This window comes from Mesocricetus auratus, unplaced genomic scaffold (assembly GCF_017639785.1).
Source record: "Mesocricetus auratus isolate SY011 unplaced genomic scaffold, BCM_Maur_2.0 Super-Scaffold_100004, whole genome shotgun sequence".
Lineage (NCBI taxonomy): Eukaryota > Metazoa > Chordata > Mammalia > Rodentia > Cricetidae > Mesocricetus > Mesocricetus auratus.
In genome coordinates, this window is record NW_024429189.1 from 109,946,712 (window position 1) to 109,959,449 (window position 12,738).

Genomic DNA, 12,738 nt, shown 5'->3' on the forward strand with positions numbered 1-12,738 from the left:
TAAGTCACCTCCTGGATAATAGCATTCAAACCATTTTCAAAGACATAATCAAACTCTCATGTTCATGTGAGCACTGAAGCTACCTTGTAGGTAGATATTACCTCAGCATTTGCTCTACATCCAAGCCAGAACTTAGTAACCTCCAGAAGAGTATCAGTTTCTTAGTCATTCATAGTCCTTGGGCTATAATGTCACAGTCTCTAGTCCTCTACCTAAACTTCATAAATGTCCATCATTTATGTTTCCCTTTCTGCTAAAGAAATAGACATAAGACAAATTTGAGGGTCAGGGAGAAGATTACAAAGATGTAAAATACCTTTACATTGGTGTAGTCATCTCTGTTTTGAAAGCTAATTTTGTGCATGTTCACACAGGGATTTTATGGTCTTCTGGTGACAAGAATCCTTTTCTCAGGAGAGAAGAGATGCACCCAACTATGACAGACAAATACAATATGCTACAAAATGTTTAGTGTGAGGTTGGTGCTGCCTACATCAATTTCCCTGGTATAGAATAAATTAATATTCTTGCCTCAAAGGTTTGCCTTAGGCACTGGAAACATGTAATGCAGCATACTTGATAGAGAGCCTATAGGCCCTCACTTAGTGCAGGTACATGTGGTCATGAATCTCAATAAAAGGATGTCTACAGAAATGAAGGCAAAAATCCCTCCATTGGTTCCAAAGTAGAATAATGCCTACCAAAGCTGCAAATAGAAAGACCCACTACTTTTTTACCTAGACACCCATTCTCTCACCTGAACTTCTAGAAAAAAAATGAGATCACACACAGCACAAGCTTTCTGTATTTCTGTTATTGGTGGAAAGGGGAATTCAATACAAACTTGACTTGGTGTGTGAGAGATGTAACTGACTGCAAAACTGAAAAGTCTTAGAAAACACAGTTTAGAAAGATAAAGCTGTTCCCTCACTTCTCCAAAATAAAACAGACCCCAGACTTCATCAACAGCAAACTTTGCAGGTTCCCAAAAATCACTAGTCCATCTAGTGTATTCACACACATCTGTTCTAATAAGCCTGACCTTACACAGCTCAGTGGACTAAACCATCAAATACGCCCCATGCCAAGCTACTTGGACATGCTCTACATTGAAGCTATTATATGCCTGATCCTGAAATTTCCATCTCCAGAAACATGGATGAAACATCTGGCTTCCATGAACAAAGGATAGTGGAGGACAAAAAGGTTGCACAGAAGCTATCAAGCTGCATGCTGCCTTGCTGATTAAATCTTTCTCCTCCTCCATATTCTGTGAATCTAGAACCTTGAACTCCATCCCAGGGCCTGGTTGTGATACAACCAAAGATGCAACTAAAGAGAACTATAGAACCAATAACCAGGAAATAGAGCCAGTGGGGAGAAAGGAAATAAAATGAGAGGGATCAGATCAAACTCCTGCAACCCAAAATTGCAAAGGCCTGGAAAAAAAAGCACACCCAATAAAATTCAAAAGCAGACATAGCCTTCAGCTGATTCCAGATGTCACCATAGCCCCATGTGGCAGCACAGACCACCCAGATCAGCCTGGCCCTAGTAGCAGCATGGTCCTTAGACATCAACGTATACTCAGGTAGCTGACCTGACTTTAAGCATCCACATAGATTTCAGTGGCAACTGAAGCCATGTACATCAACACAGACCCTGGCTACTGCAGGGCCATGAACCCAGACAACAAAATTTGAAGCTGTACATGGCCATCATGCTGAAGCTCAGGCCTGGATGTCATCATGGCCCCAGGTGGTAGCAGGAGCCACCCAGATAGGCTTGGCCTCAGTGGCAACAGAGTCCTCAGACCCCAACATAGCCATAAGTGGCAGCCCAGACCCGTACATCCCTGTGGCCTTTAGTGGCAACATGGGCCATGGACATTAACACATACCCCAGATGAGGTAGGACCAAGGACCCAGACATGACCATTGGCAGCAGCGTGGGCCAGGAGGCTCTTGGACACCAACATGGCCTCAGGAGGTAAACCAAACCCCAGGCATTGCCATGCCATTAAGAATAATATTAAAATTACAGGCTTACAACTACCTTTAAGTTTCAAGGAATCTTACATCCATAGATTTCTGCACATACAATATACACACTAGAACACACACATATACACATAAAATGAACAAGCATTTTAAAAGATAAAAACAGAATAAAAAGAACAGAGGTAGACCCCCACATAAAAAGAAACTGATAACATGAGACTGCAATAAAAATATGGAAGCTAAAGATTACAAGTATGTGTTACCTCTCAGAAATAAGAAATAAAAAGACAGAGAAACAATAAAAAAATATGGAAGCTAGCATGGTGGCATTCAATAATTGGTGTTCACTACTAGTGTGAGGAAAACTAGGCATCCATCCTACATCCTAAGCACATATAGTCTTAAATACATATGAGCCTTTTAGAATTAGATGTAGGAAATATCTATATGAATCTGATTTCGGATGGTCTTCTTAAACAAGACTCTAAGCCATACAGGAAAAAACTGATTAACCTAACACATTAAACATTTAAAAATTTGGCAGAAAAGTGACGGTAAATAAAGTTGGAAGCCACGCCACAAACTAAAAGGCATATGCAATAAATTGTATAAAAAATGAGTAGTACTCAATATTCATAAAGAACAGCTATAAATAAGTTTAACGGAAGATGAACATCTGGATATGGGGAAAAGGCATCAAGGCTGTGAACAGACAAGTAACAGAAGAGAAACGCTGGGAAAACTAAGCATATGAAAAGACAGCCTTGCTCATAATGATGAAAATGTAAAAGGAAGCTATAAGATACACCATTTCATGCTAATAAGATGGGCGTGATATTGAACATCAAAGACACTCCCACCATGCAGAAGACAATTTATAACCATACCATCTATCCATGTTCCTTCCTATATGAGTACCCCAGAAAAACTCTCCCAGGTGGGCATAAGAAAGCAATATACAAGAATTTTCCTTTTCAAATTATTGTGATAATCAAGAAAATCATTAATAAAATACCTACCATTAGACTATGGGTAAATAATTCACAACATATTTTAAGTGGACTACTGCTCAATACCCAAAATAGTCAAATCATGAATGTCCAAGGAGGCAAAAAAGGAACGATGTTGAGAAGGTTTTCATCATACTTACAAAGACTTAAACGCTCCAAAGTCTGAAAAATATTTAGTTTATATAGTGGCCATATAAGACACATAAAATTATTCATCAAAACTGTTACAATATTCAAATATTTCATAAATTAAAATGTCCATGTGTTCTGTGGCCCAGTCAAGATGATAAATAAAATTAAACATCTCACTTTTGTCTGCACAGTTCTAATAGTTGGGAATAGATGATAGCGAGAGCAAGAATAAGTCAAAAGTTTAGAAGTAGTGACTAGAAGTTGTGCCTCTTACTTGAGAAGAGACCCAATGATTCTATGCCTTTCTACTTAAAGTTGAGAGAATAACAGACCTTTCTGAGGGCTAAATATGATAACTTACATAGCATTTTTAGCATAGTCCCAAGCCCATAGTCTACACCAATGGGGTGGGGGTGAGGAGTGGGTCACTGCTGGCATCCAGCCTAATACATGTTACATCATGCCTTCTGTATAATGTGTTTAGAGACAGATGTTTTGACACTGTGCATGATGACTATAGTTCAAGGCCTTACCCACCACCACCCAAAAAAAAAAGGAAGAAGAAGAAACAAGAGGATAATGTGGGGGAGGAGGAAGAGAAGGAGGAAGAATAGAAGAAGGGAGAAAAAATAAAAAAGAGATGCATGCTTTAGGCTGGAGATATGGGAGAGATGGCAAAAGTCAATGGAGTGGAAGCAGGGAGAGAGAGAGTGCCTGCCCTAACTCAGAGAAGAGCCATGTGGTTGGGAGGCAGAGCCTGATGTTTTCACTTGGACACTCCAAGAGCTGATGCAGGTTATTCAAGGAAGCTTCACTCAACCACAGCAGTATAGATTGGAACCTTAGGTCCCCACAGGGAACCCTTACTTGCCCCTCTAGCCTGTTTTGTGCATTTTTGTTTATGTATTACCAAGGTCATCCAGAATTCACCTTAAAATAATAAGTATTGTTGCTATGGGCAAGGCATGCATTTGTCTGTACTCATTCATTCTACAGTATACACAGATTTCAAAATATCACCTTGCATTCAATAAATACATACAATTCTGTCATTTTGAAACTGATACATTCACTTAATTTTTAAGAAGTACAGAAAACATTACTAGTATTACCTCACTAGTAAAAAGAAAAGTGCAAATTAAACAAGATAACACCCACACTAATCAGTTTTGCAAAAATGGGCAAGTTATATCATAGTTTCTTTCTTATTGCTGTGATACAATACCCTGACAAAAGCAACATAAGGGTTATTTTGGCTCACAGGTCCATCATAGCAACAGGCAGGCAGGGCAGGGTGGCAGGAACAGGAGACCGGATGGCCATATTGCATCTACACTGAAAAAACAGAGAGTGAACAGAAGGTGGGGTCAGCTACAATGCTTCAAGGCCTACTGCCAATGATGCACTTCCTCCAGAGAGTCTCCATCTCCTAAAGGCTCCACAGCCTTCCCAAGCAGTGCCACCTGCTGGAGACTAAGTGTTTAATCTGAGTGCCTACTGGGAACATTTCAAGCTCCAACTACAACATTCCACCCTGGCCCCAGGGACTTACAGCTTACCACTTCGTTTTGATCAAAGCAAGTTGCAGACCAGATTCAAAGTTGGGGAAAATACACTTCATTTTCTCATGGGAGGAGCAAGAACATCACATTGCCAAGGTCATGACCAGGAATGTGGTAGAAGATTCAGTTTGGCAAAGCCAACATGCCCGTGACCCTAGCCACCCGCATGGATCTTCACTAGGAGGCCAGCCAAACAGCAGGTATTTTCCCCTTGCCTTCTGAAATTCTTGAGACAGTAAATTGTCCAACTGAAAATGAACTCCAGAAAGATTTTCCTGAAGGGCAGAGGAGCATGAACATCTATGTCATGAACATACTATGTCAGAAAAACAGACAAGTTTGTGATTTTCTACAGTGTCAGAATTTAGTGAGCAACAAATTCATAAGCTGCATCGATTTTTTGGCAACAGTTTGCCTTTGCCACGTATCTCTGATTTCCCTTGATAACTGGTCATTTGAAAACAGATGTTGTTTTGTTTTGTAAGACAGGGTTTCTCTGTGTACCTCTGGCTTTCCTGGATAGCCTTGAACTCATGGAGATCCTCCTGTCTTTGCCTCCTGAGTGCTAGTATTAAAGGTGTGCACCACCCCTGATCAGCCCATAGATTTTTTTATTCTAATCTTAATTATTTATTAATTTTCAGAGCACATAGTACACATCATACTATTGATAGACAGATAGATGGATAAATAGATAGTTATAGATAGATGATAGAAGATATATAGAGGATAGATAGATAGATCATAGATAGACAAGCAGACAGACAGACAGATGATAGATCTAGAATCAAAGGTAAGAGCAGACTTAAAGGAGTTCAAAGATATCTAACTGGTGACAGAGGGAGGAGGCTGATAGATGCAGAGTTTCTGTGGGAATTAGGTACCAAAGCTGTGGGGAAGTTGCAGGAAACTCAAAACAGTGTTGAGTCCTGTAGTTAAATTAAGCTGTGAAGGTAAGGTATGGGACCAAGGAGACCATACAGGAAAGGTACAGTACAGAGTCTAGACAGACAAATAGTGGATAAGAAGTTCAAGTAGAATGTTATAAACTATGAGATCTGAACCAAAATGAAGCCCCCAAGACTGTGGAGAGTTCTCTGCCTGCTGGTCCTTGATGCACACACCAGATGATGGCAGGTCTCTAGGTTGTGTTGATAGGGTCCAGGTATGGTGTTATGCACTTCCTCACGAGCAGTTCTTTCTGATATGGTTTTAACCTACCCACACACTCCTGTGATCCTGTCTTAGCTAGTGTCTCTATTACTGTGAAAACACCCCATGACCACAGAAACTCTTACAAAGAAAACATGGAATTGAGTGAGGCTCCTCGCTTACAGTTTCAGAGGTTCTGTCCATTATGATCACGACAGGGAGCATGGTGTTGTGCAGGCAGACATAGTGCTGAAGCTGAGAGTTTACATCTTGCAGGCAACAGGAACTCTACTGACTGTCACACTAAGGGAAGATTGAGCAAAAGAAACTTCAAAGCCTTCTCCCACAGTGACACCCTTCCTCCAAAAGGCCACACCTCCTAATAGTGCGACTCCCTTTGGGGGCCGTTTTCTTTCAAACCACCAAAGGTCCCAATCCACTTTGATAAGTTTATAGAGAGGCCCCTGTAAAGAGAAGCCTTCCTGCCAGCCTGGTTCCAGAGCCGCATCAGTCCCAAATAAACACACAGGAGGCTATATTAATTATGAAGCTGTTGGCCTTGCTTGTTTCTTACTGGCTAGCTCTGACTTAAGTGTTTATCCCATAATTGCTAATCTAAGTATTTCTCTTACCGGAGAGGTTTCCAGGCTTCCTACCCCATGGCATTACATCTTGACTTTTTGTGTTTCTCCTGTGTTTCTCCTACCCAGAGTCCTCCTGGAATCCTAGTCCCACCTATCTTGGTTCCCTATTGGCCAACAGTGCTTTATTGACATATACACAGGACTTCCCCCATCAGGCCCCCTTTCTGCTTTTAGGTATAACTTATTTAACAGTCTGTGCCCCATGGTGTCAGACAGAGGTATCTTACATGTCCCCCAGGGTGCCAAGTCATCCTGCCTCTACATTTTTACTCAAAATGGAGTCAGAAGTACTTGTAATATGAAGTCACAAGGGCAAAGCACAGCCTTAGAACACTGTTTTGTCCAGTAGTAAGTCACTTAGAGACCCAGCCTGATCTCAAAATTTTGCCAGTGTGAAGGACTGTGGGAACCTCTGTTTGTTGTTTGTAATTGTCAGTGCTGCCTGACTTAGCAGGGCCTTCTCACATGGCCTTTTGAAAAACTCATATAGAAACATACTACTTTAGAAGCTTCCTAATATGTTTATGTATAAAAAGTTTAAATGGTGTTTACTTATAATGGGGACACAATACCTCAAATAAATACCATATGCTACCAAATAAAATCCCAGTACCAAGAATTGGCTACCTCTTTTTGAGTTGTTGGCCAATGGGTTTACATGGATCCCAATAAAAAACATTACAGGATATATTACCAGTTCTATTGGTTACCCTCCAGAACTTGACAGTTTCTTAAGACTTTTAAAGTTTTCAATATAGAATTCTACCTTCTTGGTTAGGTTAACTTAGAGTTTGTTTTTTGTTGTTGTTGCTGCTTCTGCTGCTGTTTTGGCTATTAGGGTTGTTTCCCTGTTTTCTCTCCTGGTGTGTTTGTCATTGATGTCTAAGCAAAGCTGTTGGATTTTGTATTCTAATTTTGTATTCTGCTACTTTGCTGGATTTTTATTTATTGGTTCAGGGTTTTCTAGTGGCATCTTTAGAGTCTTTTATGTCTAGATTCATATCTAACCTGAAAAAAGGTGTCATTTAACTTCTTCTTTTCCAAAATACTGCCAGAATGTGCTTTCTTATTTCTGTGTCAAAGTGGAAAGTGAGTGACCATCACTCCATCATTGATAAGATTGATAAACAACATCTCACCCCTGTTTGCTGAGATATCCTTGGAAGTAACTACCCATTCATGGATCCTAGTCCTTCTGAAGAACCCAAGCTGACCAGTCACCAGCCAGCACACACCTCTTTTATATTGTGTTTCATTTTCTAGGGAAATCCACATGTTTTTCACTGGAGATACTTCAAATTTTAAATTAAAGAAAAAATGTCATAGTTAATAATGTTCCCTTTGTAATAGGAACAACCTAGGGTCAGGAAGGACACTGGAGAAAGTGGGGGAAAATAGAAAGGAACTTCAGAGTGGACCAGTAGAAAACTGGATGGGCTCAACCTCAGCTGAGTCATTAAAGACTAAGTTATTCCCAGCAGAGAGAACTGAAGAAATTCCCTACAAATGATTTTGACCATTTGTCTGACTTGTGTCTCTTTTCCCCACAGCCATGGAACTAGGTGTGCAGGAGAAGTTTCTGCTGCAGCCAGCAACAATATCTGTGGAGTCGGTGTGGCATACAACTCCAAGGTGGCAGGTGAGCCAGCCCTGCCAGAGACAGGCACCAGGCTGGACAGCCTGCCCTCAGAGCGGTCACACTCTGATCTCCAATCCTGCAGAGACCCACAGGCAGAGCAAGCAAGGGGAAGACATTTCATTTTAACCTGCACACAACATGCTTTCAATATCCTTAAACATAAGCCACTGAAAATAGGCATATCACAGTCACATAGCTCAAATGCGAATACATTCTCATAAATATAATACCCATGTAACCAACAAAATCCAACCAGACCCGCAGCTATTACCCATACCTACCCAAGAGTAACCACAATCTTGTTTTCTGACAGCAAAAAAAAAAAAGATCATTTCTGGCATTTATCTTTACATTAGTGCAAAGTCACTACTTTAAAATATGGTGTCAATGTCAACAGCACTTTAATGAGAATCAAATATAGACTATAGAACATAAGGAGGTATGTAAGGACTGTTTCTAAATATTCTGGGTGGCCTCGAAACTGTTTCACATGATCACTTCTTTCCGGAGACACGATCCACCTGAACCTTTTATGAAAACCCCTGGATCCAGTACTTTATATTTCCTCTTACAAGGGCATTAGGAGTGGGAGCAGAAAGTCAATGGGAGGTTTAGAGAGAAAGGCCAACGGACAGACTCAGACATTTCCAATAAGATGCCTGAGAATGCATCTGCTTGTTCTAAGTTTGGGTCAAACTGGCTCTTAATTCAGTCAAACTGAGTCATCTCATCTTGTTTTTCTTTCTGCTTAACAATTTTCTTGATAATTTCTTTCCTAACAATTTATTGAACCATATGCCTACTTTGAACCAACACTTGCATATCTAAGGATGTAAATAAAGCAAATGGACTGTACAAACCCATCCCTAGCTTTTTCAGAGTGCTTGCAGAAACTCCTGCCTGAACTGGGTGCAGAATTTCACAAAAGAATATATCTGGAGGGCTGGAGGCTGGATCCATTGATCAAGTGCTCACCTTTTAAGTACAAGAACCTGAGCTTGATTCTCAGAACCTACATAAAATCACACAACCAGCATGGCATGATAATCTTCAAGGTACAAATTTGAGAGAGGAAAACATTTTACTCATTCAGACTGACAATTATGAAAGCTGTCGTGTGTGATGTGTGTGTGTGTGTGTGTGTGTGTGTGTGTGTGTGTGTGTGTGTGTGTGTGTGTTTCACTACAAATGAACCACAGTCTTCCAGAGACTTTTTTCCTTAAGGAACTTTCTATGCTATGGAGGGCTAAAGCGCCACCTGGTGATCAACTGGGATAATTGCTAGTCGGTGGCATTCTGGAGATGTTCAGGGAGGCGCTGTCTCAAAAAGAAGAAAACGGCTTGTCATAGTTTAGTGGCACAGCCCAATATCCCCAGAACATGACAGACTGAATGAGAAGCATGTGAGTAAGAAGTAAGTAGCTTACGCTACTTAATGAAATTGTGAAATAGAAAAGTAATCTTCTAACAGGGAGAAAAGACACAACTAAGCACCTTTTCATTTGTGTCCTGCCTGTGCTCTTCAGGTCATAGAATTTGCTCCTGTTTCCTGTTGCTGTTCAAGCACTCTTGGTAGGTCATAAATACTTGTCCATGAGTTTGTTTGTAAACTTTGGCACAGGCCACGAGTGCATCTAGAATCTACTTTTGTAGAGGCAGTGCTAAGTTGAGTAGCAGTTCGGTTTGCTCCAAACAGTGAACCAGTGTTTCTAACACCATCTATGTAATAACTCACGCAACTTACAGTTGCATGCAGATTGTCTGCTGTATGTTGACTTCCCATACACATATGAGTCATCTCTGAGTAAATGCAACTTAAGTAAAACCTTGTGAAACATGAACTAGAAAGTATGACTAGGATTGGCTGCTAACCTTGACGACGTATCTTCCCCACTTATGCCACTCAGGCTCAACCAGTCACTTCTGGAATCAGCCTCACAGAAACATCCAAAACAGTGCTTTGACAATTCCCAAGGGATTCCTTCATCAGTCAAGTTGACATCTAAGTCATCTGTGTCATGCATGGCCACTGGATTGCTGTTTCTCCCTTGGCAACCACAGACTCTACAAAGGCAGTGTCTGTCTACTTGGTCTTACATTAACACCGCAGAATCCAGACCAGACTCCAGCTCACTGTCTATGTGCAAATCCTATTTTCTGAATACTAGGAAAGAATGAAGAAGAAAGGAAGGGAGGCAGAGGGAGGGAGTCAATGAATAAACCCACTAAGATATCAATGATCACTTAATGAAAGAATGGGTAGGTCAGTAATGTTGAGAGATTGGGAACATAAAGACACAAAGCCAGTGAAATATCACCACAGCAGTGGAGGAGTGTTCCCTTTCTCCACAACTTCTCTAGCATAAACCGTCATTGGTGTTTTTTATTTTAGCTATTCTGACAGGAGTAAGACAGTATTTCAGAGTTGTTTTGATTTGCATTTCCTGGGTGGCTAAGAATGTTGACCACTTTCTTAAGTGTCTCTCAGCCATTTGAGACTCCTCTATTGAGAATTCCCTATTTAGTTCTGTACCCCACTTTTTAATTGGATCCTTTGGTGTTTTGGAGACGCGCTTCTTGAGTTCTTTGTAAATTTTGGAGAGTAGCCCTCTGTCAGATGTGGGGTTAGTGAATATCTTTTCCCAATCTGTGGGTTGCCTTACAGAAACTTCTCAGTTTTAGGAGGTCCCATTTATTAACTGTCAATCTTAGTGTCTGTGCTACTGGAGTTGTTTTCAGGAAGCAATCTCCTGTACCAATTTTTTCAAGGGTACTTCCCACTTTCTCTTCTAGGAGGTTCAGTGTGGCTGGGTTTATGTTAAGGTCTTCGATTCATTTGGACTTAAGTTTTGTGCATGGCGATAGACATGGATCTATCTGCAATCTTCTACATGCCAGCATCCAGTTATGCCAGCACCATTTGTTGAAGATACTTTCTTTTTTCCATTGTATAATTTTAGCTTCTTTGTCAAAGATCAGGTGTTCGTACGTGTATGGGTTAATATCTAGGTGTTCAATTCAATTCCATTGGTCTATCTGTCTATTTTTGTGCCAATACCAAGCTGTTTTCAGTACTATAGCTCTATAATACAACTTGAAGTCAGGGATGGTGATGCCTCCTGACGTTGCCTTGTTGCACAGGGTTGTTTTGACTATCCTGGGTCTTTTGTTTTTCCATATAAAGTTGAGAATTGTTCTTTCAAGGTCTGTGAAGAATTGTGCTGGGATTTTAATGGGGATTGTGTTAAATCTGTATATTGCTTTCAGTAAGATTGCCATTTTTACTATGTTGATCCTACCTATCCAAGAGCATGGGAGATCTTTCCACCTTCTGGTGTCTTCTTTAATTTCTTTCTTTAAGGACTCAAAGTTCTTTCTATACATGTCTTTCACTTGTTTGGTTAGTGTTACCCCAAGTATTTTATGTTGTTTGTGGCTATTGTAAAGGGTGATGTTTCTCTGATTTCTTTCTCAGCCCTATTGTCGTCTGTATATAGTAGGGCTACTGATTTTCTTGAGTTGATCTTGTATCCTGCCACTTTGATGAAGGTATTTATCAGCTGTATGAGTTCCCTAGTAGGTTTTTTTGGGTCACTTATGTAAACTATCATATCATCTGCAAATAGTGAAAGTTTGACCTCTTCCTTTCCAATTTGTATCCCCTTGATCTCCTTCTGTTGTCTTATTGCTCTAGCTAGAACTTCAATATTGAAAAGGTATGGAGAAAGTGGACAGCCTTGTCTTGTTCCTGATTTTAGAAGAATTGCGTTGAGTTTCTGTCCATTTAGTTTGATGTTTGCTGTAGGTTTTGCTGTATATATAACTTTTATTATGTTTAGGTAAGTTCCTGTTATTCTGGATCTCTCCAAGACCTTTATCATGAAGGGGTGTTAGATTTTGTCAAAGGCTTTTTCAGCATCTAGTGAGATGATCATGTGATTTTTGTTTCTCAACTTGTTTATATGATGGATTACATTGATCATCCACTGTTTTTTAACGTTTGTTTTTGGAACAAGATCCCAATTAGTAGCCCATTTGGCCTTGAGCCTACAGTTTCCCTACCTCGACCTCCTGAGTTGCTTCTCTTGGAGTGAGCCAGCGGCTCAGGCTTGAGTGTCTAGCACTAAGTGAATCTGAAAGCATATGAGCCTTCCCCTTAAAGCAAGAATATTACAAGCATGCACCACTGTGTCTGGCCACATTCCTAAGTAAATAGAGTAGACTTGGGCCCATAGACAAAGGTACATTTGCTAGGCGGTGGTGGCGTATGCCTTTAATCCCAGCACTTGGAGGCAGAGGCAGGCATATTTCTATGAGTTCAAGACCAGCCTGATCAACCAGAGCTAGTTCCAGGACAGGCTCCAAAGTTACAGAGGGGAACCCTGTCTCGAAAAAAAAAAAACAGAGAGCGGGGAGGGGGCTACTTTTAAGCTTTCTGAAAAATGCATCTTCTAAAAAGTTCAGATCAATTCTTAATCTAAATGAGCTTCATCCCAAAAAAGAGATATCAGTTCATAATTGAATGTTAGTTGGCATAAATGGGTGACCTGACTTAGGGGTTAAGGCAGAGGCAGAGGGATTAATGGCCATCTATGACCT

At 40.5% G+C, this 12,738-nt stretch overlaps 1 protein-coding gene across 1 annotated transcript in view; it reads left to right on the plus strand.

Annotated features, from left to right (window-relative positions):
- Window positions 1-12,738, plus strand: part of Pcsk2 (proprotein convertase subtilisin/kexin type 2) — a 233,455-nt gene that overhangs the window by 194,428 nt on the left and 26,289 nt on the right. The window contains exon 7 of the mRNA XM_040746398.1: window positions 8,051-8,139. Coding sequence (XP_040602332.1) covers window positions 8,051-8,139 — 89 coding nt within the window. The remainder of the gene's footprint in view (window positions 1-8,050; window positions 8,140-12,738) is intronic.